Source organism: Bos indicus x Bos taurus, chromosome 28 (assembly GCF_003369695.1).
Source record: "Bos indicus x Bos taurus breed Angus x Brahman F1 hybrid chromosome 28, Bos_hybrid_MaternalHap_v2.0, whole genome shotgun sequence".
Classification (NCBI taxonomy): Eukaryota; Metazoa; Chordata; class Mammalia; order Artiodactyla; family Bovidae; genus Bos; species Bos indicus x Bos taurus.
In genome coordinates, this window is record NC_040103.1 from 42,909,503 (window position 1) to 42,936,914 (window position 27,412).

The 27,412-nt window shown below is 51.4% G+C and overlaps 1 protein-coding gene across 4 annotated transcripts in view; it reads right to left on the reverse strand.

Moving 5' to 3' along the window:
* ARHGAP22 (Rho GTPase activating protein 22) overlaps positions 1 to 27,412 on the reverse strand; it is a 179,622-nt gene that overhangs the window by 80,352 nt on the left and 71,858 nt on the right. For all 4 annotated transcript variants that reach the window (XM_027530584.1, XM_027530586.1, XM_027530583.1 and 1 more), the window contains one exon: positions 25,544 to 25,631. In XM_027530584.1, coding sequence (XP_027386385.1) covers positions 25,544 to 25,631 — 88 coding nt within the window. The remainder of the gene's footprint in view (positions 1 to 25,543; positions 25,632 to 27,412) is intronic.

A 27,412-nucleotide genomic window follows, 5' to 3' on the forward strand; every position in this document is an offset into this window, starting at 1 on the left:
GATGAGAATGGATTGAAAGTGGGTGTCAAGGGAATTTAGCATTCTTATGGTGGTCTAATTTTTTAAAAGGAAGGCGTATTCATATATTGTAGAGTTAAAGTCGAATGAAAGAAATTATTTCAACTGTCTGGCACAGAGAAGGATTCTCAATATTAGATTCCCTCTCACCCATCCAGTTCCTAGGTTCTGTTCCTGCCCCTGAAACAGGGCTATGGTGAACCTCTGATGGCCTCTGCTCGACTGGGATTTTCTCCTTCCCTCCCTACCTCCATCCCATCTTGAGAAAATAGACACAGTCTGGAGGAGAGCAGTGGCAAGGCCAGGCCCAAGGCAGAGGCTGCCTAGAGCATGGAGCAGAAGAATTAATTGTTGGGGGTGGGGGAGGCAGGGGAAGGGAGGAAAGAATGACTTGGAATAGGGGAGAGGTTTTCCCAGGAGTTAAGTCTCATTCAAAGGAGAGATTAACAACAGTGGGACAGATTTCTGCCTCCCTCTCAAACTGTCCAGGAAGACCCCGGTGAGGCTTCTTCAGGCAGAGAGGAGGGCTGTCCTGCACTAGATCCGGAAAGAAAGATGTTTTCATTTCATGACATGAAGGCGGGGGTTACAAAGAGGGAGTAACTGAGAAAAAACAGAGAGACCTGACTTCTGGTTGTTGCCAAGTCATTTTAAACAGTTTTAGCACCAGGCAAGATCACTTAGTCACAGCGGGCTTAATGAGGCCCCAGGAATTCCAAGCTAGAGCTTCCTGCATTCAGGGAGAGCATGTGCGGGGAGCGAGCCCCCGGGTGATTGTCCAACAGCCAAGTCCTACATTTGGAAAGCAAGATTTAAAAGAAAACATCACAGCAGCCATTGTGGGCTGCTTGTTTATCTTTCTAAGAGGAAGTAGCAAAGCAGGATCATTTCGAATGAACCTATTATAGAGGGTCAGCATCCCCATTGAACCGTTCAAATATATTTTGGGATACTCAACTTTTCAAATATATTTTGGGATACTCAACTTTTCGAAGTGGCTTTAAATATCAACTCCCAGGGCAGTTTATGAGACAGAACACAAGGCAAGAGTTTATAGTATTACTGCCTTTGGTTTCACACACTTTTATTGTCCTGATTATATTCTGTCTTTTTATAGTTTTCTAGTTGTGTGTCTATTTCTCAAGCGGGGAGGAAAATAACATTAACCATGTGTTTAACTATGTGTTTTCCACCAGGCAACTCATATGTGCTATTATCTCAATTAACCACAGGACTACCCATAAGGCACCATTAGATTCAATTTACTGAGGAAGAAACTAAAGTTCAGGAAGGCAAACAGACTTGCCCAAGACCAGTGAAATGACAAGTGTCGGAATCAGGATGGATGGATGGGTGGATAGACAGGTGGGTGGGTTGAGTGGGTGAATGAGTGGACAGATGGATGAGTGGGTGGGGGGGGGATGAGTGGGTGAGTGGGTGAGTGGGTGGACGGGTGAGTGGGTGGATGGGTGGATAGATAAATGGGAGAATGGCATTTACCCCATTAGGCATAGAGTCGTGGGTTGCAATTGCAAAAGCACATACTGAGCACAGAATTCACCTGAAAAATTAAACTCTGTGAACAAAGACCCTGAATTGACAATGACCCCAGACCATCTTAAATTGAGTCAAAACGTCAGGATCACTCAGTGCTCCAAGGCTCCAGCCAAGCTCGTGCCACCTGACTCCAGAAAACTGAGCAGGGAGCTGGGGGCCCCTGAGACATATTCCTGAGTTGCAAGGCCAACATCCGACACGTCATGGGAATGCAGAGCCTGAACTAGGGGGTGCGCATCCAGTGAGTAGGATGGGCTCTGGGAGGAGGGCCGGACACAAGCTTTGTAGGACAACGATTCTGCCAGGCTACCCCCACCCGCCCAGACCTCCACTTCCTGCTACTCAAAGTTTGGTGGTGAGAATATGGGTTTATTTTTAAGGAGGCTGCTGTGGAATCTTAGCCCTCTAGAACCTGAGTGTCAGACATGTGCAGGCCATTCAAGAATTTACTTAGGAGACTCAGTACCTGGCCTTTATACCCCTGTGCAGGAGGGTGGTTTCTCCTCCCAGCTCATACCCAAGGTATCCCCAGGGTGCCATCTCAAGATATGAGCTCAGCCCTGGGCAGCTCAGGGAAGAGTAGAAATGGGGACATGGCATCTTCATCATAAATGTAGCTTTGTAGGGCTGCTATGATCATTCATTCATTCTTCCATTCATTTATTCACCCAGGTACCAAATGATGACTGAACACAACTGAACACCCAAGTAGAGCCCGGGACTGAGCTCTGGGGGTGCCAGGAGGACACCTGGGAGCTCTGGGGGGAACAGTGCCCCAGTCTACAAAGGGTGGTCAGAGAGGCCCTCCAGAGGAGAGGTCTCTGAGGTGAGAGCTGAGATGTGATGAGGAGTCTAGCCTCTTGGGGGTGGCATGGGAATGATCCTCCAACGAGCAAGCAGTGTTATCACATGAAGAAACAGGGCATTTAGGGTATGATGCAGTCTGTGATTCTGACTGATCAGCCTGGTGCTGGAGTGAAGGGGGGATGAGAAGGGGGAGACCAGAGCAGGAGAAAGCCGACAAGCAAAAGGCATAAGGCAGACGAGAGATGCAGAGGAGACGGAGATCAAGCTGAGCTGTGTACTAGCAAGGTAGCCCCCAGCAATCCACACCCCCAGGCCCCACACCCCGTGTGCTCTGGTCTCCTGGAATCCGGGCCGCCCCACGACTTGCCTTAACTAACAAGGTGACAGGAGTGAGTGACCCTGGGCCAGCCCTGGGCCTAAATTCTAAGAAGCTTCGTAGCTTCCACTGTTGTCGTCCAGGGAGAGCAGTGGGACTCTCCTGATCCTGCCATGCTCCGGGAAGCTGGGCCCAACCAGGTCAGGCTTCGCGAGTGAGGCCACCCTGGAGGCGGGTCCTCCAACTGATAAAGTAGAGCAGAGGCGAGCTCTCCATGCTGAGCCCTCCCACGCTGTAGAACAAGAGCAAGTACACGTTTGGGTCACTGAGGTTGGGGTAGTTTATTAGACACTGACACAACCGAGACCTGGGGGGTGGGGGTAAAACATCTCCCTAACAGCCACGCCGCCTGGCTGAGAGCACAACAGTCTATGGAAATTCAGAGCCGTCCCGTGTGTTCCCTGTCATCATTGTTTCCACTTTACAGAGGAGGGCTGAGGCACAGGGAGGTGAGGTAACACACAGCTGATTAGCGGCCGAGCGGGATTAGAACCCAGCCTGTCTTGTTTTGGAGCCTCTGTTCTTAACTCTATGGTAGATATTTTGAAGGGAGAAGGAGCAGAGTTGGGGATGCAGGCCCCCGCAGGTCTAAGGCATGTCCATAGATGAGACTTATGGTGAAAAAAATAGCCCTTGGGGAGTGCTGGAGGGCATCAGAGGGCATCCATCAGTAAGGCCGTGCGAGGCTCACTGCTGTGTTAGCTTCTCAGAGTAGTGTCTGTTCCCTGGTGGCTTCCCTGATAGCTCAGTTGGTAAAGAATCTGCCTGCAATGCAAGAGACCTGGGTTCGATCCCTGGGTTGGGAAGATCCCCTGGAGAAGGGAAAGGCTACCCACTCCAGGATTCTGACCTGGAGAATCCCATGGACTATATAGTCCATGCGGTCGCAAAGAGTCGGACACGATTGAGCGACTTTTTCACTTTCACTGTTAGCCTTGACACCTGATTAGAGGGGGCTTCTTGAAGATAAAAGCACTTTGTACAATGCTTATTACAAATCTACCCCTATGGGTGCTGGTATCTCATTTAATTTTTACAAATCTACCCCTATGGGTGCTGGTATCCCATTTAATTTTCACGGCAGCCTCATGATGGTGACATGTCATAACGCTCACTTTAGAGGTGAGAATATGGAACCTGCCCAGGTTATATGAGCTCCCAAAGTCACAGAGCTGGAGGGTGGGGGAGCTTGTCCTTGAATCTGGGTAGACTGAGCACCACAGGACACCTTTTAACAACCAGCCCCCCGCCTCCTGCTTTGGGGCCTCTGTTCCCCTCTCTCATCTTCTCCTCCTATCATAGTTCTGATCTGTGATAGGAATTTGGCCAAAATCCAATGTGCATATGCCATACATTCAACACTCACAGATGTTCTGGGACTGGAAGGGGCTTTATCCATTCTAATACAGCCTTCTCATTTACCATGGGAAATGTGAAGTCCAGAGATGCTAGATCCACTCCGCATAAGCATTTCTTCAGGGCCTAGGAAGTGCCGGGCACTAAAGCTAAATTAGTGACAAGTCAGGGCTTTCCCCAGTCAACCTCAGTTTTTGCTTTGAAACAGATGTAGAAATATGATAAGCAGGAAACAGGCCTCCCCTACAATCTCTCAAAATGAGTTTTGTGCACGATTACCTCAGTACATGGAAGCCAACTGGTTTGGATTTAGCTATGGACGCGTTCAAGTTGTGGTGCTGGAGAAGACTCTTGAGAGTCCCCTGGACAGCAAGGAGATCAAACCAGTCCATCCTAAAGGAAATCAACCCTGAATACTCATTGGAAGGACTGATGCTGAAGCTGAAGCTCCAATACTTTGGCCACCTGATGAGAAGAGCTGACTCACTGGGAAAAACCCTGATGCTGGGAAAGATTGAAGGCAAAACGAGGAGAAGGCAGCAGAGGATGAGATGGTTGGACGGCATTACCGATTCAATGGACATGAACTTGGGCAAGCTCCAGGAGAGAGTGAGGGACAGGGAGGCCTGGCATGCTGTCGTCCATGGGGTCGCAAAGAGTCAAACGTGACTTAGCAACTGAACAACAGCCTCAATCAGGTTAAACATGTTAACTAACTCCCTCAGATACCCCCATTATCTCTCAACAGCACTGGTGGTATTCACTTTACAGACTCATTGTTCTGGGTTCTTTTCTTTCTTTAATGAAGAAGGTCATTCTGGGGAAGACAGGGTTTATTTGAAGCAAGCCCACACTGCTTTGTGCTAGAAAAGGCTGTGGATTCCATACGGATTGGTATGTCTTTTCCTTTCTCTTAATGAGACTTAAGTCTCATTTCTCTTCTTCCTTTGGCTATCAGGATGCTCAGGGAAATTTTAAAGTCCAATTCTGGCAAGTATGAAGGCCCCAAAGTAGGTTTTCACATTTATGTTTTTGTTTCCTGATTTTACTTTTCTACTTTTATTTGCATTTTCTCAGGTCTTTAATTTATAAAATTACTACTATTGTGTTACCTTCATGGTAAGTGTTCTCATTAGAAGCCATTTCAAACCCTTTGTGGAATAACATGAGTATAAGTTAATAAGTGAATGTAATACATTCTATTTTAAATAAGGAATTGATAAACTTTTTTTAAGGGGCAGATTATAAATGTATTGAAACTTTGCCACGTTATCTCCATAGCAACTACTCAACTCTGCCCTGGTAGCATGAAATCAGTCATAGACAATACAGAAACAAATGGGTGTGGCTGTGTTTCAATAAAACTTTATTTACAAAAGCAAGTGGTAAGCCATATTTGGCCCTTGGGCTTTATGTAGTTTGCCCTCTGTTCAGAAGAAATTTAGAGCATTGGGAAGTTGTTTCCTCTTGATGTGGGAAGTACTTGGCTTAGAAAAAAAGTGAATTCCCATCTCTAAGAGGTGGGGATTCTGTCCAAAATATCTAGTTTCCACTTCTGGGTGACAGATTAGGGAAATGCAGCTGCACAAACTGTCTGGACAGCTGGCTCTCAGGAGAGGCCGCAGTGCCCAGAAAGGGCCAGTCTCTGACGCGGTGGTTATCTGAAGTCTGCCAGCCAGAGCCTATTCTCCTGCACATTTGCTGTGCCCAGCCCTCAGGGAGGGGGGTGCCCTGAGGGCAGGGCCCTAGAGCTGCATGGCCAGCTGGTTTCCCCAGCTCTGGCCAATGGGCCTTCAGCTGCTGCGGACGTTGTTCATGGAAGGAATGTGTCTGCAGCTCCAAATTCTCACAGAGAAAGACAAGGGGCATGGTTGGGGAGAAATTCCTGGGCTACATTTTTCTTGCTGTTCATGTGGCCTGAAGCCATTGAACTTGGCTAGACTGCCCAAGAGGAATTTTACAAAGCTCATTGTCTTTCCCGGAGTCTAACCCTCAGCCCTGCTCCCACCTGCTCTTTCTGCTTTTCTTTCTTTACTCCCCCAGCCCCAGGAGAAATGCAGCATGGGAAAGAGCAGGAGCCCCCAGACGCGGTCCTGGGGGCTTTTGTTTCCTGTCCAGGTAGACCAGCTGCAGCAGCTGCTGCAGGGAACAGGGGCTGGGGGGCACTTTCTGGTGGCTGTGATGGCATCAGACCTTTCCATGGGCTACGGTGCAGAGGTGGTCTCAGCTGCTTCACCAGGAGTCACCAAGTGGGATACCTCCTTCAGTAATAAGAGCCACATGAACTGAGCACCTGCTGTATGCCAAGCACTGAGCATTCTACATATATTAAACCAAACTCCACCAGAACGCCATTAAAACTCCCATTTTACTGATGGGGAAACTGAGGCACAGAACTGCTAAGTGATTTACCTGGGGTCCCACAGCTAGTAAGTGAAAGAGACAGGATTTGAACTGAGGAGCCTGGCTCCAGTGCGGCTCTCAACTCTTTCAGTACTTGCAATCCCCTCAGCTCGGCATTCCATTACAGACACGGCCCTGTAGCCATTACAGATAATGGCTAGTCTCCACAGTATTGGCAAAAATCCAGGTGACAAAGCATTTGCATAGGTGGGATCTGTGCCCCTTTGAAGACTCCCAGTATCCCCGCTCGCCCCTCGGCCATGAGCGTGGCCCACCTGCCGTCTGGTCTGCTCAGCTTAGGGCAGGGCACTGTAACTTGGGGGTCTGTGCACCTTTGAAGACTCCCAGTATCCCCGCTCGCCCCTCGGCCATGAGCGTGGCCCACCTGCCGTCTGGTCCGCTCAGCTTAGGGCGCTGTAACTTGGGGGTCTGTGCCCCTTTGAAGACTCCCAGTATCCCCGCTCGCCCCTCGGCCATGAGCGTGGCCCACCTGCCATCTGGTCCGCTCAGCTTAGGGCAGGGCGCTGTAACTTGGGGGTCTGTGCGCCTCTGAAGACTCCCAGTATCCCCGCTCGCCCCTCGGCCATGAGCGTGGCCCACCTGCCATCTGGTCCGCTCAGCTTAGGGCAGGGCGCTGTAACTTGGGGGTCTGTGCGCCTTTGAAGACTCCCAGTATCCCCGCTCGCCCCTTGGCCATGAGCGTGGCCCACCTGCCTCTGGCCCCTCAGCTTAGGGCGCTGTAACTTGGGGGTTAGTCGGTCCTCCTGTGTCGTCTCCACTGCTGTTGCAGATACTGACTGCAAGGGAGCGACCTCAGTTACCTGGTGATGCTCTGAATGCTTGCAATGCACCAGCCCCAAGGACTGGTGATTTGAACACACTGTATGTCATAGACACAACCCTGAGACTGAGTGTAGAAAATCCCATGTTACAGGCAAGGAAACCGCAGGTTAATCAGAAATTGATGCTGGCCGACATTACACAACAACCACAAATCTCAGAGTCCTAACTCTATAAACAGACACTTTTGTGCTTAGGTTACCACCTCAAGCAGGTCAGCGTGAAGTGGGGGAACGAACGAGGGGGCTCTGCTCCAGGCAGTCACGCAGGGACTCAGGCTCCTTCCAGGATCTCAGAGTCCTCCCCTGGATCCTGTCTATCAGAGGAGGAAGGAGGGAACATGGAGCTCTCAGGGGATTTTAGGGGCTGTGAGCAGACTGCAACCAGACTCCCACCCACATTCCACTGTCCAGAGTTCAGTCATGTGACCTATCTTACTGCAGGGGAGGCTGCAAAACTGCATGGCCACAGGAAGACGAGTTTGACTGCCACCCTGGGGCTCAAAGAGGTGAGGTACCTGGAGGGGCAGTCGGGCCATTTGGTGCCCAAGCCTGTGTTTGGCCTCTGTAGTGCCTTGACTGAAACGGAATTGAACTCCAACCTTCAAAGACCCTCAGTCTTTCAGTGGGGCGCTGGATGGGGCTGAAGGTGCTGAAGGGCTGTGAGGATTAACTGAGGCACTGAGAGAAGAGATCAACAGAGTGAGGACGGCCCGCAGACTTCCCTCATAGTGTAGAACTGTAGCCAGACTGCTGGGCAAGGGGAGGGGAGGTGGTGGGCCGGACTGGGAGAATCTCAGCCCAAGGAGAGAAGTGGGGATGACGGAGTCCACAGGGAGGGGTTCAAGTACTTCTGCTTGCTGCTGCCACCTAGCCAAGGAAAGAGAAAGGGCAGCACAGCCTGGCCTCCCGATTCTGGTTCCGGTGGGTAAGTGTCCAGGCCACTTCTGTCCCATCCTGACAACCATCAGGTTTCTTAGCAGAAGCTGGCCTTGGCGATGTGTCTAAAGCATAGGTGCCAGGATGGGTGAAGTCCTTGTTCCCCAAGATTTTGCTGTGGAAATAGCAACTTCTCCAGGGTGTTCTGCTCAGGCCTCAGCACTCCCCTCAACTGGAGGACTCAGGCAGGACCTCTAGGGTATACTCAGTGGATAAAGAATCTGCCTGCAATGCAGGAGACACGGGCTCGATTCCTGGGTTGGGAAGACATCCTGCAGAAGGAAATGGTAACCCACTCCAGTATTCTTGACTGAAAAATCCCATGGACACGGGAGCCTGCCAGGCTCCAGTCCAAAGGGTCACAAGGAGTTGGACATGACTAAAGGACTGAGCACTAGGGTATGATTATGGCTTCTCTTGCTGAGCACTACCACAGGGCTGCCCCCGGACGGTGGGCACGGGGCAGGCTCCTCCCAAGCTGGCCTTGGTGGTGGCAATGAGATTATAGCTGTGTGCAAATGGGTTGCTGGGCATCACGGAGATATCCCCAAGGGGGTATAGAGGGCCTGCAAGTCTCTCCAGGGACACACAGCACCTCTGTGACATGACCTGGATGGGGCGAGAGTGAAGAAGCCAGTGTATTCCGCTCTGTCAGATCACACACAGACACAATTTCCAGGGCAAGCTGGCCTCAGATAACCTGATCAGACCCAGCTCTAGTATCAGGAACCACCATTTTCATCTCCCTAGTTACAGTCCCAGCTGGAGCTCACCAACACCAAAGTCTCTATTTCCATGGCAGCAGCATCCTCCCCACAGCCAGGCCTTAGCACTTTTCAGACTATGGACTCCAACCCAATAAGGGGTCATGAAATCAACTCAAGGGGTTTTGGCCTGTAGTTTTAAAAACGAGATAGAATCACAGAGTGGAAAGTGCCAGCTGCACGGCATATAGAAACAGTACTGTCCTGTGAGACCCTGGCTTCCCTGCGTGCCTGAGCTCTCACAGGTGGAATGTAATGTTTCTTGTAATAAAAAAAAGGAAAATCACAGTGGTGAGGTAGCCATCTCATCCCTTCCAGAAAGCCTGGGCTCTTTGTGTAAATTCGTCCACACATTTCTCTTCCTCCCCATTTCTCCCCACGGACCCCACTTCCGCTGCATGCCACAGAAGGGCAGGATTTTTGCCAAGCCACTCAAAGATACAAAACAGGGCCCACCACTACTGGGCACAAAAGGTCCCCGCTGAGTGCTGGTCCCAGGACGCTGGGTGCCTACTGGCCTTGTATTTGCATCTCTAAGGAGGCCACTTAAGTGACCCTTCACAGAACAAAGGAGGACAGCCTCTCTCAATTTAAAAGAAAAGAAAGCCCTCCACGCTGCACATTCCTCCTTGGAGGCTCCTGCGCAGCGGGTTGGTCTGGCAGCACTTGGTCCCGACACATCTGGTGGGCTGTCCTTCCCTCTCCAGCATCATTCCTGAGGCAGCTATTTGTGGAGCGCCACTCTGTGCCAGACACGGGAAACCACAGACCCGAGCCCCCTGCCTGACTCAGCCCGGCCTGCGTGTGTGTGTGTGTGTGTGTGTGTGTGTGAGACAAGACAGCAGTTCCCAGAGGACGGCACCACCCACTGCAGGTGTGTTCTGGGGCCCACCTGCTCCAGCACTGACGTGGTCGGTGAGAAAAGGCCTAGCTCTCCACGATGCCCGGATTCTCATCATTCCTTCCTGGGGGTGGGAGAGGGCCCTCCCGTGTAGGAGCACGGATGATGTACCGCTGCATCCTGCCTCCCTGCCCAGGCCCATCAGGGTCATTACTGTCACTATCCAATGAGGCTCAGGAGATGAGGTGACTGTTCAAGGCCAGTGCACAGCCAGGAAGAAGGCTTTCCTCTCCCGGGAGTCCTCTGGGGCTCCTGGGGCTCTGTTCTTCCCACTGGACCACTGGCAGCATTTGGAAGTGACCAGGCCGTGCCACAGATAGAGCAAGCGATGGGCCATGGCTGGGGCAGCAGGCTGCTCAGAGGGAGGGGCTGTGCAGGAGGACGGGGGACCCTCCAGGGAGGAGAGGACGGAGGTGAGGCCAGGTCTTCGGGGGTGGGGGCCTTAAGAACATAGGCTGAATTCTCCGGGCCAGTGAAAGTCAGTCCTGCTGCCAAAGGACCACTGCTCTGGCCACCTCACTCCTAACTGCATGGCTGTCCCATTTCGCCAGGGCTACTGTCAACAATTACCACTAACTGGGTGCCTTACAACAACAGAAACCTGTTCCCTTAGTGTTCGGGAGGCTAGAAGTCCAATGGAGGGGTTGGCAGGGCCGTGCTCCCCGCTGCAGGCCCTGGGGAAGGCTGTCCGGGCCTCTCTGCTGGTTCTGGCGTCGTGGGGAACCCTTGGCCTTCCCTGGCTTGCAGCTGCACCGCTCCAGTCTCTGCCTCATCCTCACATGACCTCCCCTGTGAGTGCTTGTGTGTCCAGATTTCTTCTCATAAGGACACGTCATTTCATTTAGGACGCACCCTATTCCAGAGCTCATCTTAACTAATTGCATTGGCAAATAAGGCCACATTCCAAGACTTCCGCTGGACGTGAATTTCAGGAGGACAACGATGACCTCTCTAACGACCCCCCTTCTTTCCCAGCCACAGCCTCCCAGGCTCTGTCTCCTCTAATGCAAGTCTACAGAAAAGCGTCAGGGGCAGCTGTGCCCCTGGGACCCAGGAAGGTGTCACTGACCTTGACAAGAACTTCCAAATCTGGTGGAAGTGATTATTTAGTGATTGTAACTCCAGTTTTTAACATTCTGGAATTCCAGAATAGTGTGATTTTAAAACACACTGAACTACAGGTATTTTGTGATATGTTTTTTAAAAATCGGAATCATTTACACTTGGGGAAATGCTTCAGCAGAAGTTTGGATCCTGTAAGGAAAACTTATTTAGAAAGTGGTTTTCTATTCCTCCACAATCCACACGGGGAAAAGAACCAAGGCGCCTCTATCACATCATAAATCCTTATTCTGGTTCAAAGACTTTCTAAACCAGTGGCCTTCAAGTACAGCTGTTCCCTGCGGCCCATCCACCAGACCCATGGGGTCACCTACCCAGGAGAACACTGCAGAAGGTGAGACAAACTGGAAATACTTTTTATGAAATACAACTGGGCTCATGAGCAATTAAAAGATGTAGCCCCTGCTAACCAAAAAAAAAAAAAAAAGAGTTAAAGAAAAAACCTCTAGAATACTGAATAAGAAAAAAGATTATTTGAAGATAAAGTACTCATAGGATAATATTAGTTTGAAATTTAGAACAATCTCCTCAAAAATTTTATAGCAGTTAGAAAAAATGGGCACCAAAATATGCTCATGATTAAAAAATAATATCAAATAGTGTGATTTCATTTCAAGGGTTCATTATTATCAAAATTGTCCTTGTTTTATAGGGCTTGGTTTATTATTTTTGAATACCATTTTATTAATTTCATCTACTAATAATTTTTATTAGAAGGTAATACTTTTAACCTTTATATTTCGTAAGTTTATGTTTTCATTTCGTGCTTTCCGTATGTATATGATTTCTATTTGAGATGTATATTCGGCTTCACTGAATTGACATTTTATGTTTTCTGTGTGCCTTCTGGTGGAGTGTTGCTAACTAATGCCTGTATTTCAGCAATGCAGGGACCAAACACCTGCAGGCCTGTGTGTTATTCTGCTCTGGTAACCATGGTAACCACAGTGACTGACATCTTACTAATCGGCTACGGCCACTGTGTTCTAGGGTCAAGGCTTACTGCTTTACATGAAGCTACTTTTACTGAGTCCGTTTTACAGAAGAGGAGACTGACGTTTAAGGGGTAATGTGACTCCCTCAGGACCCCAGACCTGGGCAGAGGCTGAACCAGAACTGAATCTCAAACAGCGTGATGGAACACCTCGCCCTAAATTACAGCTGCACAAGGCAAATAAATGCAGGGGTCGAATGACTCGGCCAACACACAGTAGCTATCATTTTCTAGCCGTCTTTTCATCATCTACACTAGCGTTCACAGACTCAAACTTTTATCGAGAGATCGGACAGGTAGGGTGTACCGAAAAAGCGGGTGTGGGGGCGGGCGGAGGAAGGCTGGGATGGGGCAGTAGGAAAAGGTGGGGATTCTGGCTAACTAGAGGATACTCAGGCTCTGTCAAAAGGGGCAGCTATTACTGAGCTCCTGTTCATTGTTTGTATGGGGAAAGCAGCCCCAATTTCACCCTATAGAAATCTCCACTGAATGCATGCGTGCTAAGCCACTTCATTAGTGTCCGACTCTTTGCAACCTTACGGACTGTAGCCAACCAGGCTCCTCTGTCCATGGGATTCACCAACTAAGAATACTGGAGTGGGTTGCCAAGTCCTTCTCCAGGAGATCTTCCTGACTCAGTGATCAAATCCACATCTCTTATGTCTCTGCATTGGCAAATGGGTTCTTTACCACTAGCGCCACCTGAGATCTATGGGTAAAATCTTTTGTGCATAAATAATGCTCCATGAGCCAAACAAAGTACATCTTGTGGGCCAGAATCAGCTCACGGGCAATCGGCCCTGGTTTACAGCCTGGCTTGCAGCCTGAGAACTAGGCTCAGTGTCTTGCCACTGTTTGCCTCTCTCTGCCATCACTTTCAGCTTCCTTCCTGCTTTTGAGTTGCTGCTTTTTCATAATTTTATTTTATCACGCATCTTGAGAAGCCCAGCACCAGGTCCTGCGTGCACCGACTTAAGTCCCTGTTTCAGGAGGTCGTAGCCCAGGGTTGCATACCACTGGTGTTGTCTCACTTGGGAGCACTGCTTTGCATTTTAACGTGGACATGAATCCCTCAGGACATATTCCTACAACCAGATTCTGTTTCAGCAGTTCTGGGTGGGGCCTGAGAATCTCCATTTCCAACGAGCTCCCAGATGATGCTGATGCAGCTGGTCCATGGACCACATCTTGTTTAGGAAGGACCTAAAGAATAGCCCTGCGTCTAAAGAAGTTCCTAAGCTGAAGGCTCCCTTGTCAGAGGAGCCTCTGTACCTGGGCTTGGCTTCTCAGAGGTGACCTGGGTCATCCAACTCCCCACCACTAATCCCCTGCCACATTCCTCCCCACATCCTAATTTATCTAGAGATTTAGTCTAGCTGAGGTCACTCATCAAGAATTTTATCTGCATCTTTGTTCTGCGCTGGCACTGAGCAGACTGCACTTCTGTGGTGTAGGAGCAACCTTCCTACCCTGGATGCATGTCTCTAGCTGAGGGATTTCTGTCTGCGCCCCTCTGTGTCTCAGAGCTGTGGTGCCCAGCACCCGCCTCAGCTCCTGTTGGCAGCCTAGGATGGGACCCTGAAGGGGGACTCCCCAGGATGGACCTTGGACTCCATCTGCTACTAGTCATGTGACTTTAGGCAAGTTACCCCTCTGCGCTTCGCTCACCACATTGGTACAACGGGAGTGTAAGGTCTGCACACTGGGTGTCAGGGAGATTGAACCAATACCCTGATGGTGCCCTTCCCACTTCTACTTCTAAAAAGAAACTCAACAGATGACTTTAAGAATCTCATGTTGCTTGTGTCTCGTGGAAGATGTTCACATATGAAACTTACTCCTATTGCTATCCCAGGAATAACCAGTTGCTCTTGAAGGAATTAACAAGTGTCCCCTGAGAGTGGACTTCCATTCCATCAGTCAGCAGTCATGTTCCTGTACCTGGTCTGGGTCAGGGCACGCGAGAGGCAGCCGTACAGAAGGTGGGCAGAGACATGAACAGTCACCAGGGCTGCGGGAGTGCCACACACAGGGGTCCAAGAAGTCACGAAGTGTCGAATGGGCAGTTCAACACCACATTTGCCAACTTTCAAATAATATTCTCGATGTTTTTTTTCAGCTGAAATACTTCTGAGAAACAAGGGACCCGGTTGTTAATCATCAATCAGTAAACCACAGAACGGCCAGCAAGTCACAAAACTAGGAGAAAGTACTGTATCTGTCATACTTTTTAACATAAACAGCTGGACCCATTCATCTAGGTTTAGAGACATTCTGGCTGAAAACGTATCTGAAGGTTAAAAAACATACCGAGTATATCATTTGAAAAGGTAGCTAACTACTTTTTAAAATACACTGATCTTTTATTTCTTGATTGTGTAGAGACGTTGCTATAATAATTGCTAAACTTTACAGAGTACTTAACACAGGGTAGTATTGTCCTAAGATATAGATTATCATATCCCCAAAACACTATGGGATATGTACTTTAAAAAAGTTTTCTTCTGAAATAATTCTAGATTCACAGGAAATTGCAAGGAATTGTACAGCAAGGTCCCAGGCTCTCTACACCCAGCCTCCTCCTGTTTAGCATCTTACGTAACTACATCCCACCATGGAAATCAGGAAACTGACCTTACACAATCAATCCACAAAGCTGATTCAGATTCTGCCAGTTATACACACCGGTGTGTGTGTGTGTGTGTGTGTGTGTGTCTACTGAGGTGGGGGAGGGGTCTATATAGTTTTATCACACGTGTAGTTACACGAAAGTATCACCACCATTAAGATACTTAACTATACCATCAGAATAAGGCTCCCTCTGCTCCCTCTGTATATCACATCCAGCTGCTTCACCCCCACCCCTAAGCCAAGGTATAGACATTTTATTCTCATTTTATATTTGAGGAAACTGAGGCACAGAGAAGTTAGCAGCTTGACCAAGTGCACGTGGTTAAGTTCTGGGTCTGGTTTTTGTTTTTTTTTTAATATATTTATTTCGTTGCATTGAGGCTTAAAATAGTTACGGCACGCAAGCTCTTTCATTATGCACAGACTCCCTAGTTATGGCACCTGGGCTCAGTAGTTGTGGTATCTGGGCTTAGTTGCTCTGCAGAACGTGGGATCTTACTTCTCTGACCAGGGATCGAACCGGCATCCCCTGCAAGGCAGATTCTTAACCACTAGGCCACTAGGGAAGTCCCTGGTTCTGGGTTTTTGAACTCTGCCATTAAAGAGACTCATTGTGGGGAGGGGTTTGCAGGGAGCGTGTGGAGTTTGGAACGGCTTCCTAGATCCTCGATCTCGGTCTTGAATGGAGAAACCGCATCACTTACAGTGGGGGAGGGCTGGAACATCAGATGCCACGGGAGTGGAACTGAAGGCTCGAGAAGCCCTGCTCCCTGCAACATCACATCGAATCCAGGCGGCACAGCCACTAGCCTGGGTTCCTGTGACCTCACCTTGACTCTATCATCTTTATCCCTGAACTGCTGCTCCCTCCCTCCGTCCTTTCTTAGTTGGCCATCAACCCGGCAGTCATTCTGGATTCTACTTCCAACATCCTGTCCCTCACCAGGTCTGAACAGTTCACCTCCCAGCCATCCTCCATCCTCCCGGCCTCTGCTTGGTTTTAACTTGAGCAGTCCCTGCTGCTCTACTGAAGCAGCGTGCCACCCCCACCCCCCGCCCTGCCACACACACACACACACACACACACACACGCACGCACACACGCACACACATACACTGGTTTTGGGTCCCTCTTGTTACCCCCTGCTCAACCCAGTCTTTTCATTGCTGCTAAATATGATCATAACTTTCTCCTGTTTAGGACCTTCTGTGGCTCTTCGTTGCCTATAAGACTGTCCACATGCCAAGGCTCTCTGGGATCTCACCAAGCAAATGGCTCAGAGTTAGCCAAGCTGTTTCCGGCACAACTGTGCCTGTCTCCTCCAGGGCTCCCCATCAAGGCCAGACACAGGGCACTGGGCTGAAGTTGGAGATGCGAATCAGATATGGGCCTTGCATCTAGAGACCTAAGTCTGATGAGAGAAACATAACAACCCCAAAAAGAAGAGAAGGTAAAAAGCCAAGAGGCACTTTTCAAATTATGCATGAAAGGTGCAACCACAGAAGCAAGCTCAGGCTTGAAAGATAAGCCCCAAGACGGGAGAAGGTGGGTCGCCTGGCTGGAATAAGGACGGCAGCGGCAAGCCTAGAGCCGGACTCATGCGGCCCTCCCAGCCAGGGCGCGACACTTCCTAGAGTCCCCACAGGCCACGCAGGCGGCCCTCCAGTGCAGATCAGAAGGCTGTGGTTAGAGAGTCAGGAAGAATGTCAAACTTGCCAAGATGAAGTTGAGCCAGCGCACTAGGGTAAGGACCATGTTACACACTTAGGAAGCCAGGCTAGGCTGCCTGGTGGCAGAGAGCCCTGGGTGGGCCACGAAAGATTCTTTCTGATTGGCCTCATACAAGAGAGCCGGCTTCATCCAGTCTCCTGGTGGGCCACAGCCTTAATTTGCAAGCACGCAGGTGGCACCTCCCAGGTCCACATTCCCCGATGCCCTCTGTGGGTGCCAGGAGAGCCACTTAAAGCCCCCCTGCCTTAGCAGTTTAGGATGTGGGAGAAGTAGAGACCTGCAGCAAATTCAGGAGCATTTCTAGCAACAGGACTGAAAGGAGAGGACAGAGGGCAGCAATGGCCTTGTACCTAGGGCCAGGGATGGACGGAGAGGACATGGAGCTGGGCCGCGATGGGTGCAGTACACTCAGCCCCTGGAGAAGCCTTCCCCTTCTGGGTGCCAAGTTTATGGATGGATAAGGACACTGGTAAGATGTGGACTGAATTTACTTATGACTGGAGGCTGCAAGGGCTAGTGAACTTGCAGGAAGAGGTCAACAAGGGGTGTTAGGCTGCGTTCACAGGCTGGAGCCTAGTGCCAAAGAACAGACAGGTCCTGCATTTACATCCAGAGGCCCACATCAGGGCTGGCTTCAGGGGCCTGTGACCTGGGCAGGTGCAAAGGAGCTCCCTGGGCATCCAGAGGCCCACAGTCAGGGCTGGCTTCAGGGGCCTGTGACCTGGGCAGGTGCAAAGGAGCTCCCTGGGCATCCAGAGGCCCACAGTCAGGGCTGGCTTCAGGGGCCTGTGACCAGGGCGGTTGCACAGGAGCTCCCTGGGAAGGACCCTGCACTAGGCATTCGGTATTCTCTGGTGGCTGTCTTGAGGTTGTCAATCATTTTGTCTTTAAATTTGTATTTTGTCAGTGAGGTCTGATGGGCCACTGGAGTATATTCAAGGGCTTGGAACCTCAGCTCTCCTGTGGTTCTGCTCCTGAGCCTCCTGCCTCCAGGGATGCTTAGCCACCCCCTGCCTCCTGGTGCCCCGGGCCAACAGCACACCTCTGCTTCCCTCCAGTGACTGCTGCCACCCCTTCCCCTAGTCTGGTGGAAAGTTGGGGTCAGGAGCACGTACCCGGCAGAGTCTCAGGGTGGAGCACGGTGGTGACAGTCCCTGGCTTGGTTGACAGCACCAGTGCACAGAGTAGGGCTTCAGGCTGTGGGAAAGAAGATGTCAGGATGGACTTTCTTGTCCAGGATGGGGCATGGCACCATGGTCCAGTGGCTGTTGGGAGGGAGACCCAGCAGCTGATGGGCATGTGCACTGCACCTTGGGGGACCCTGGGTGCCTGTGAGTGGTCTCCTCTTATCCCACGAGTATCCCCATGCCCAAGGGAGTGTGCTATTTAGACAGGGAATAAAAAACCCCATGCCTGGTCTGTCTGTGGCCCCCACAAAGCACAGCTACACCTGCTCCTGCAGCAGCATTTCACATCTGTTTGTCTGGCCGTGAAGGCCCTTGGTGCCCTCTTCCCTCCGCACTGGAGCAGCTCAGCCTTGCTTGCAGCGGACCCTCCTAGCACCGTGCCAGATCGTCACCTCCTTTATTCCAGATTCATGTCTCCATGAACAAAGCCTCTGGGCGCCTCACTGCCCTCCATTGTGCTTGGGATCAAGTACATAAATTGTGGGGCCTAGTGCAAAGCAAAACTGCAGGACTCTGTCTTCAAAATTAGGAAAAAGCACCGTTAAGGGCATTAGATATGAAATTTCTCCCTTTCTTTCCATGAGCTCCCTTTCAAACTAATTATCCCAGGCCAGCAACAGTGGCATTATCTGGGAGCATGTTAAAAAAAACACATTCTCCAGCCCCATCCCAGATCTCAGAATCTGTAACTTTGGGGATGAGCCTAGTATCCAGGGTTTTTGACGAGCACTGCAGGGGCTTGGATATACAGGTAAACTTGAGAACCGCTGCTGGAGGGCTGGAATTTGTTTTGAGAGCCACAAACTAGAGAAACGTGAAGTTTGCTTGTATAGGGCAGATAAAAGAGAAGTTGAAAGATAGGGAGAGAGGGAGGGAGAGAGAGAAAGAGGAGAGAGGAAGGAAAGAAGAGAGAGAACAAGAGAGAAGGGAGGGAGGGAAGGGAGAGAGAACTGGCTGGTGGAGAGTGCGCGGCCTCTGCACGTCCACATATCTTAGTTCATGTGATGTTCACAGCTTTCTTGCCAAGTAGGTAGTTTTATTTCTGCTAGCAGAAGATGAAAATGAGACACAGAGAGTGTAAGCTATTGGCCTGAATTCTTGGCATTAGTGAGTGGGGGAGCTCAAATGTGAATCTCAGTATCTGACTCCGAAACCTCGGCTTCCCCCCAACCCCCTTGCTCGCCTCCCCCCACCCCCTTCATTTTTGGAGTACCTGTCGAGGACCTGGGCTCCCCAGGTGGCACAGTGGTAAAGAATCCACCTGCCAAGGAGACACTGGTTCGATCTCTGGGTCGGGAAGATCTCCTGGAGGAGGAAATAGCAACTCACTCCAGTATTCTTGCCTGGGAAAATCCCATGGATAGAGGAGCCTGGAGGGCTACAGTCCTTGGGGTCACAAAGAGTCAGACATGATTCAACAACCAAACGGCGACAGCACTGAGCTATTCTCTGTCAGGCACTACATCCAGCTGCCTCCTCATCCAGGCCTCCACCGAGCAGTACGGCTCTACCAGACACATGTGACCGCTTGAAATACAGCTGGCGTAACTGAGCCAGGGGATTGTCGATATCACTACAAACGGGGCTTGCTTTGTATTTCTATCAAACAGGGCTGCTCTAGAACGTGATTTTGGCCAAAGGGATGAACTGCAACTTCCTCTGCAAGAGCATGTACTTCCAGGGACACCAATGGGGGTTCCCCGTACCTGGTCCGGTGTTTAGTTAAGAAAAGTGAAGTTAAGACAGGAGGGCTAGACCACAAAGCAGGGAAGTGCCGGAAACCACTTTCGTATTTGTTGATTCTCCCACCCTCAGGGGTGGGGAGTGTTCATGAACTGCTCATCTAATTTCATTTCTAGTCATTACCCATCGTCTGGCGCGCCGCAGGCGAACTCAGCGGGGCCACACAGGGTCAGGCTGATATGCTGGCTGGCTGGTACCAGGTGCCGAGATAGGCTGAGCTCGGCATCCCGCTCAGGAGGCGGCTAATGAGATGAGTGATGCTCCAGGGATGTCAGGAGCCCCGTATCAGTCTGCTTCTGCAGACTGATCTGTGTGTGCTGGCTTTACTTCAAGGTCAGGCAGCAGAGACAGCAGGCAGCAGTTATCCTATCTGCTCCAAGCTGCAGGCAAATAAGGACGGGTAGCTATAAGCTCAAGGCTTAAGACAGGCTTCAAAGACCCAGCACAGCCCGAAGAAATTGCTGGAACCCATTCTCCTGGGGCAAGCTTGGTTGTGGAAGGCTACTCTCCTGGGGCAGGTAGACACCTCGGAGGCCTCCTCATCTTACAGTTGGGGAAACCAGACCAAGGACATCTGCTCTGGCTGCCCCAGCGAGTTAGAGGCTGGGCTGGGTCCGTCATTATTGCTGTTTCGTCGTTAAACAGTGTCTGATTCTTTGCGACCCCATGGACTGTAGACCTCCAGGTTTCTCTGTCCATGGGGTTTCCAAGGAAAAATACTGGAGTGGGTGGCCATTTCCTTCTCCAGGGGCTCTTCCTGATCCAGGGATTAAACCCGCCTCTCCTGCATTGGCAGGTGGATTCTTTACCACTGAGCCACCAGGAAAGCCTGGGCTGGGTCTGGGACCCACCTAAACAGACCTCAAAGGCATGTGCATGATCAGGATCCCCTTGCAAAGAACTTGGCACATGAGCTTGGAACTACACAGGAAGAATTAGAGCTTGACTTTAATCAGCTCAGCTTATGAGTTGCTCCCCACCCCCACCTCGCTCACTGGTGAGCATTCTGGCAGGGCAGGGTGGTCTCCTCTGTGGACACTATCCGGGGCGAGGGTTGGGGCAGCGGGTGGCAAGGAGGAGTGGCAGTCTACCTCATCTGCCAGGTCCTTGCAATCCCCCACCTCCTAATCACTACATCAGTGGCTCTTCTAACACACAGTTCTGGTTTTAACCATCCCTCCTGCTTGCTGAAGATGTGCAGTGGCTAAGTCCACGCCTCTTTGTCCAGCATCCAAGGCCCTTTATGACCAGGTCCCCACCTGCCTTTCCACTGCGGTCCTCTGCACACCACGTTGCCCGCACAGCCTGCTGCTCCAGCCCTCTGTGCTTTTGTGTATGCTCTCTTCCCTTCTGGACCATTCCAGGGCTGGTCTTCTCATTTCCCCTCCCCTGTCAAGGCTTAGCTTGAGTGAAATCTTCCCCAACTATCCAGGTGAGCCACCCCCGCCCTCTGCTCTGGGCTCTCAGCCCTGTGGATACCCTTGTTGGGGCATGCATCAAACGGTATTGGGATTGATAACTTACAGGTGATGGCTAAGCAGGAACTGTGTTGTTATTATTAATAAAAAGGATACACAGACTGCAGAAAGTAGGGAAGAATGAAAAAAATATCAGTGTCAATGCTGAGCCAGGTCCTGGGCTCTTACTGCATCCTCACCAAACTCAAGGCACTTGGCTTTATTATCTCCAAGTTATAAGTGATGAAATGGAGGCACAGGGACATTGAGTGACTTGTCCAAAACCAGCGGGCCCTGGGTGGCACAGTCGGGCTTCTGATCAGCTCTCCCTGACTTTGGAGAGGACGGTCGGGAGCTGGTCAGAGCTGGGTGCTGTGGAGACACATGTCCTGTTGGGGGAGCGCAGAGAAAAGGCACAAGCAGCGGGATGGCACATGGGCTGAGCCTCTCGACTCTCTGCCTGGAACCTTCCTTTCTGTGTGCAGACGCCTGCCTCTAGGGAGCAGAGGCGTTGCTGGCAAACCCGGGTTCAACCCACCATCTCCCCAACTTCCGCAGGGTGCTGCTGCTCGCTCTCTTCATACCTCAGCCCCCAATGCCTGGGTGGAACTGAAAACCCAGGGCCTCAAAGCCATCCCCACCCAGGCGGATGCCTGCACGATGCCCACCCAGTGTCTGGGGAGAGGCTGGGGGTCCCAAACAGTATGTTAGGGGGAGGGCACCTTCCAGGCCTCTGACCTGGGCAGTGTCCCCCTCCAGAGCTTCCAGCACTTTATCTTGAGAAATGTGCTCTGCGGGGCCCAGAGCAGACAGGCGCTCTGCAATGGGAAGCAGGCCCAGATGTCAGAGCTGTGTGACCCCCTATGTGTCCTCTTCCTGCTCCAGAAGACAGCACTGTCCCGCTCTGAGATTCTGGGCAGCCGTTCACATCTCACCTGGGTTATCCTCAGTTCTGCACACTGGGGTGCTCGCTCTCCAGAAGGAAATGCTGCCTGGAAAGGGACCAGACTTGGGGCCCTCGGTGTGGATTTGCAGAAAGAGCCACGATCAGTATGACACTTGGCCCCCAGAGAAACAGCCACAGACTCTGATGCAGAGTCCCTCCTCTCTCTTCCCTGGAAGTACCTGAGTTCAGTTTGGCAGGAGTAGGAGTGGGGTCCTTGTGCCTACCAGGTGTAGGTTCATGGCCTAAACAAAGCCACTCGGACCTCAGACCCTGAGCCATCAACGTCGCCTGGACTGAAGACAGCAGCGTTCCCAATGCAGCCCTCCCTGCATGGAGTGCCTACCACTCTATTCCTGCCTCTGGGGGTCCTGAGCAGCCCTGCCACTGCCCTTTCCACACCCACCTCTCCAGCCTCCTGGGGGTTGATTCTGCATGGCCCTATAACTTCTGGCTATTTCCCTTTTGCCTGCATTGGTCAGAACTGGATTCTGCCACCTGCCACTGGGGACTCTGGAAAGACATGCCCAGCAACAGAGGAGCCATGATAGACCAGCAGTCACTCGCCAGCAAGATTTAGGGCGCCCATCTGAATCCCTGTAGTCAGTGGACTGTGATAGCATCATGCTCATACCAGAAGAAGGATGTTAGCAACGAGTTCCACTGCTTTACGGATCACCTAACTCGGGCTACCAACACAAGCATCTTGTGAGTTCAGCAGCTTTTTGTCCAGAGCACCTCAGCAGGCCTCTCCTCCTCACTCTACCCTGAAGATTCGGAGGAAGGCCTGTGTTTGGCCTATGGCCAGATGCCTGGTAGGCCAACAGGATCAAGTCCACAAAGGGCAGACAGCTCTCAAAAGGCTGCGAGGGCTGGACAAGAGGTCCAGGTGGGAAGGAGACTTAGGGTCCTTGAATCCCAGCCCCTTCCGGGGGCCTGACTCCTTCAGGCCTGACCCAGAACCCAGCCTTGGAGTGCCGGTGGAGATCGGGTTTCTGCGGCTAGAACTGGCTCAAGCTGCAGCCCCGATCTTTAGTGACTGTCGGGGCCTGTCAAGAATCAGAGGTGCTGCCTGGCTGAGAGGGCTGGGGCTGGCTGGAGAAGAGCGGGAGGAACGCGCAGCCGGCACAGAATTGGCACGTCTCTCCACTAGATGGCGCTCACAGCATAACTTTTCCTCATTTTAAATTCTATCTTGATGAAAGGTTGTGATTTTTTTTAATACCGTGGAAGAGCACAGATGACTTAAAATTCATGTGACTGATCTCATGCATTTTCATTCCTGTGTTTCTGTCACGTGTCCAAGAGTTGTCAAGTCTCCCTCCCTCTGGGGTACTGGGTGTGGCCGACACGCACCGCTGCCTGGCTCTCCCAGGCCAGAAAAATGCATCCAGCCGAGGTGATCAAGTCTTTCCTTTTCGGCTCTCCCCAAAGGCTGTGTGGACCCCTCACCGCCTACCACCTGATCCGCTTTCCCCGAGTGGTCTCACAGCTGCCCTCACCGTCGTTCCGGGCCTTCAGGAGTGGCTGCAAGTTCAAAGGCAAGAGGACAGAGGCAGGCAGGCAAAGCTTGGAACCTGCATATATCCGGTGCTTCCAGCACTGCTGTGCTTGGGATAAAGGAGTGTGGGGAGCCTTGATTCCCTCCCTGGACCTCTCCGGCTCAGGTAGGGAAGATACCAGACCTGTAAGAGGTGCCTGTGTTGCAGGACTTTGGAAGTCAGACTGTCCAAGTCTTGACCCCACTGCCATCCAGCTGTGTGTTGTTGGGCAAGTGACCAATCCTTTCTAATCCCCAGTGTCCTTCCTAATAGACTAGGCATGGAAGTACCCCTTACCTTAGTGGGATGTCTTGAGTATTGTGGCAGCAGAATAATGGCCCCACAAAGGTGTCCACATTCTAATCCCTAGAACCCTAAGGTCAATCATCCCTAAAGTGAATATGTTACCTTACATGGCAAATAGTCTTCTCCTCCACAGAGTCCAAGAAATCTTTGTAAGTGGCTCTGACCAGATAAAGAGCATGCACACCTGTGATCATTCCCATCTGGTCCTTGGGGCGCATGCCCAGGGTCTTTCTGAATTTATGGTGGTGCGTATTGACCTCTACCTTTTGGTTCTGGCCTCACCTCACTCCTCCCCAACTCCCAGGCCCAGGCCCCTGGCCCCTGCCCCAAGCCTTCCTTCCATGTGTCCAGCTCCTTCTCCCCCAGACTTGGGGCCCTGCCCACCTCAGTGCTCTCTTTCATTTCTTCTCTACCTTCTCAGCAGAAGGTACCTTCTCTACTCCTGTTCCGTAGTCAACCAAGCCTCTATTTTCCACTCCATACCCTGGGATCCCTCTGTTGCCACCTTCCAATGTGCACTTTCAGCATCAAGATTCTTGCAGTAGATGAAATAGTCAAATGAAACCATGGGTACTTGAATTTTCAACATGGAGCATGCAGTTGGGAGGGTCTCCCTACACTTAACCAGCAGACTGTCCTGGAGCTCCCAGTATGGACAGAGCAAAGATGAACACACTTTGTCCCAGGCTTGGATTCATTCACTTCCATTCCTAATGTGCCATAGCTTGCTGGGCTGATCTGTGCCTGGGCTGACCTGTCCCGTGGCCAGGTCACTTCGTCAGAGTGGTTGGGTGGCCATGCGACTCTGGGACTGTACGTGTACTGGCTCAGATGCCAGTGAGGCCCTAGCATACTCGGTCCACAGCCACGACTTCCCAGAAGAAAGTCAAAATTCAGATGGCGCATGAGAGGATGTGACGATGAGCTGCCTGTAACTGATGCTCTTGGTGCCCTGCCCAGACCCTCGCAACACTCAGTCGTTCCCATCCGCGCTGGCGGCCTCTTTCCTTAAGCACCTGCAACTTTGCCTGAAGACTTTTTCTGAATGCAGGGAACTTGGCCAAGTGCAGGGCAGGCCGGAAATGCCAGAGTCAGCCCCCCATGGAGCAGCTGTCAGCGAATGGCTGGTGGGAGTTGGTGGGGAAACCCCCAGCCCCCTCACTCCTTGGGTGAAACACTCTGAATCCTTCCGTTGGAGCTGAGCCCGGGTGCTTCCCTAGCTCACTAGCGCGCCCTGCTGGCGCTTCCCTCTTCCTGCTCCTTTCCTGGCGCCTTGTGCTTTCATCTCCGGGAACATCGCTTAGCTTCCTCGTCTGAGGCTCTGCCTCCAGGATAGGTCAAGCTTAGTAAAACGCCACCTCGCTGTAGGAGCTGGCCCGTCTGTAAACAGACTGATTGATTTGCAAGACGCATTTACTTAGTAAGAGTCACATTTTAAAATTGGGAACTTTAAAAACCTGCTTTGTAACTGCAAACATAATAGCAGTTCTTTGAGTTAAATTATTTCCCTACATCTCAGTTCTGTTCTGGGGTTCATGATAGAGCTTATGTCAATGCTCTAAACCTGTGCTCATGGTTTTCCTCGGACTTATTTTCATGTGACTCAGATATTGTGTGTGGACCTTCACTCTAAGGTATCCTCATTGATTGCTTTCCTCTCTTGTTTGATTGTGAATTTTAAAATCCACATTTTCCTCTCCTCAAACGCTAACTACCTAGATAATTGATTGAGCTTTCGAAATTCTCCCCAAATTTACAACATCGTCTAGATTTGACCCGAATTTCTGAATTGTGCTCAGAGACGGAGCTCACTTCTGTGCAGAGAGGAGTGTTGTAAAGATGGCCCTTCCCAGGCCAGAGCTGCGGCGACACCCCCCGGGGCCACCAGGGCCAGCGCCAGCACAGAGATGAAGGCGCTCAGGCCTACCTGGGCTGATCTCGAAGAGGTGCTTTCCCGGGTCCTCAGGGCCAGGAAGCAGTTCGGTCACCTGGGTCCCTTGCAGAGAAATAAAGCCCTAAACAGAGAAAACACGAGCGTGAGAGCATGAGATGGCTGCGAAAGGGCCTCTGTGGTCAGGGTCCTCGGGGGAGGGTGAAGCTGAGGGTCAGAGTCCCAGTGCCCCAGGCCCTGCTGGGCAGGTTGGCAGGGGCACAGGCCTCCTCTCCATGGCAGGGATGGGGTACAGAGGAGGCCCTGCACGGGGCCCCCACTCGAGTGGAATGGCACTACCTTCTAACACTCTCGGAGGCACTTGACTCACAGGAGACTGCCCAGGGTTATCACTCTTCTGGTTAAGACACGGTAAGCCCATCAGTAGCAGGGAAGAAGGCTCCATATTATGGGGGGCACCCCCTGTCCCAGCGTGCCCATTTTAGGTTTCGGAGGCAGGGGTTTTAGGTGGGAGAGAGTCCAGGAGAGGAAGGCTTCTTGTATGTAACTGTCCAGGAGGTGAGGAAGGCTTCTTGTATGTAACTGTCCAGGAGGTGACATGGGGGAAGAGATCTGTATGAGCCCAGCTGTGCCCCCTCCTGGCTGGCTGAGACTTCATTTCTTTACCCGTTTACATGGCGCCAGCCAGCATGCAGAGGGCATCAGCACAAATCGTGCCTCAAGCCCGGTATATCCCTGTGTGTATACCACAGGGGGTGGGGCCCTGCGGGGCCCACCCTCTTCTCTAATGCTGAAATCTGGTAGCCAGGCTGAAAGACGCAGAGGAAGAGCATGGGATACAGAGACCTGCAGGTTGGGTTTGAGCCCCTGTGCTGCACCTCCAGGCTGGGTGACCTCAGGCGACTAACCTCTCTGAACCTCAGTCTGCATGTCTGCACAATAGGATAGTAACTCCCACTTCTCAGGGTCACTGAGATGCCAGATTCCTGTTGAAGAAATCCTGTTCTAACACCAAGGTGCCGTTATAACCACCTGACTCACTGTCCCCACACACGGGGCTCAGCAGGGCCTTCTTCATCCCCTTTCTCGATGTTAGCAACTGATGTCCACTGAGGCCCTTCATTCATGCTCAGGTTTGTTCAACTCAGACTACATACAGCTCTAACTACATGTTATTGGTTCTCTCCATGGGAAATGCATTTTAAACTCCATACCTATAATCCACCTACCAGGGTTCAAATCCTGGTTCAGCTACTTCCTGGCTGTGTGACCTCAGGCAAATTGTTTAACCTCTCTGCGCAACCTCCCGATCTCCTTACCTAAGAAGAGTAATAGTCCTTTGTCAGGCTGTCTGTGAGCACTAAGTGAATTAGTACTTGGGACGCCCTCAGAGGAGGACCTGGCATAGTGAAAGCTGTGTATTTGCTAAGTAAACCCCAGCTCTTACTCTGTGTCAGGGTTCCACGCCGAGTGAAGAACATCACCCCTCCCTGAACTTGCCCAGGTGACTGGCACAGTCACCTGCTTTACCCACATGGTCGCCTCCAGTCCCCACTCCCACGTGTGGTCACAGAGTGCTCTTCTTTCCACCCCTATCTTTTCCAGGCAATTTCTGGCTTTAAAGGTGACTGGAGGCTCCACCGGGGGGCTTCCCAGATGGCTCAGTGGTATAGAATCTGCCTGCCAATGCAGGAGATGCAGGTTCAATCCCTGGGTTGGGAAGATCCCTTGGAAGAGGAAATGGCAACCCACTCCAGTATTCTTGCCTGGAGAATTCCATGGACAGAGGAGCCTGACGCGCTGCAGTCCATGGGGTTGCAAAGAGTCGGACATGACTGAGCACGCACTCGTGGAGGCGCCACGTGGCTGCTGAAGTCTTGTGCTGCATGAACACGTAGAGATGCC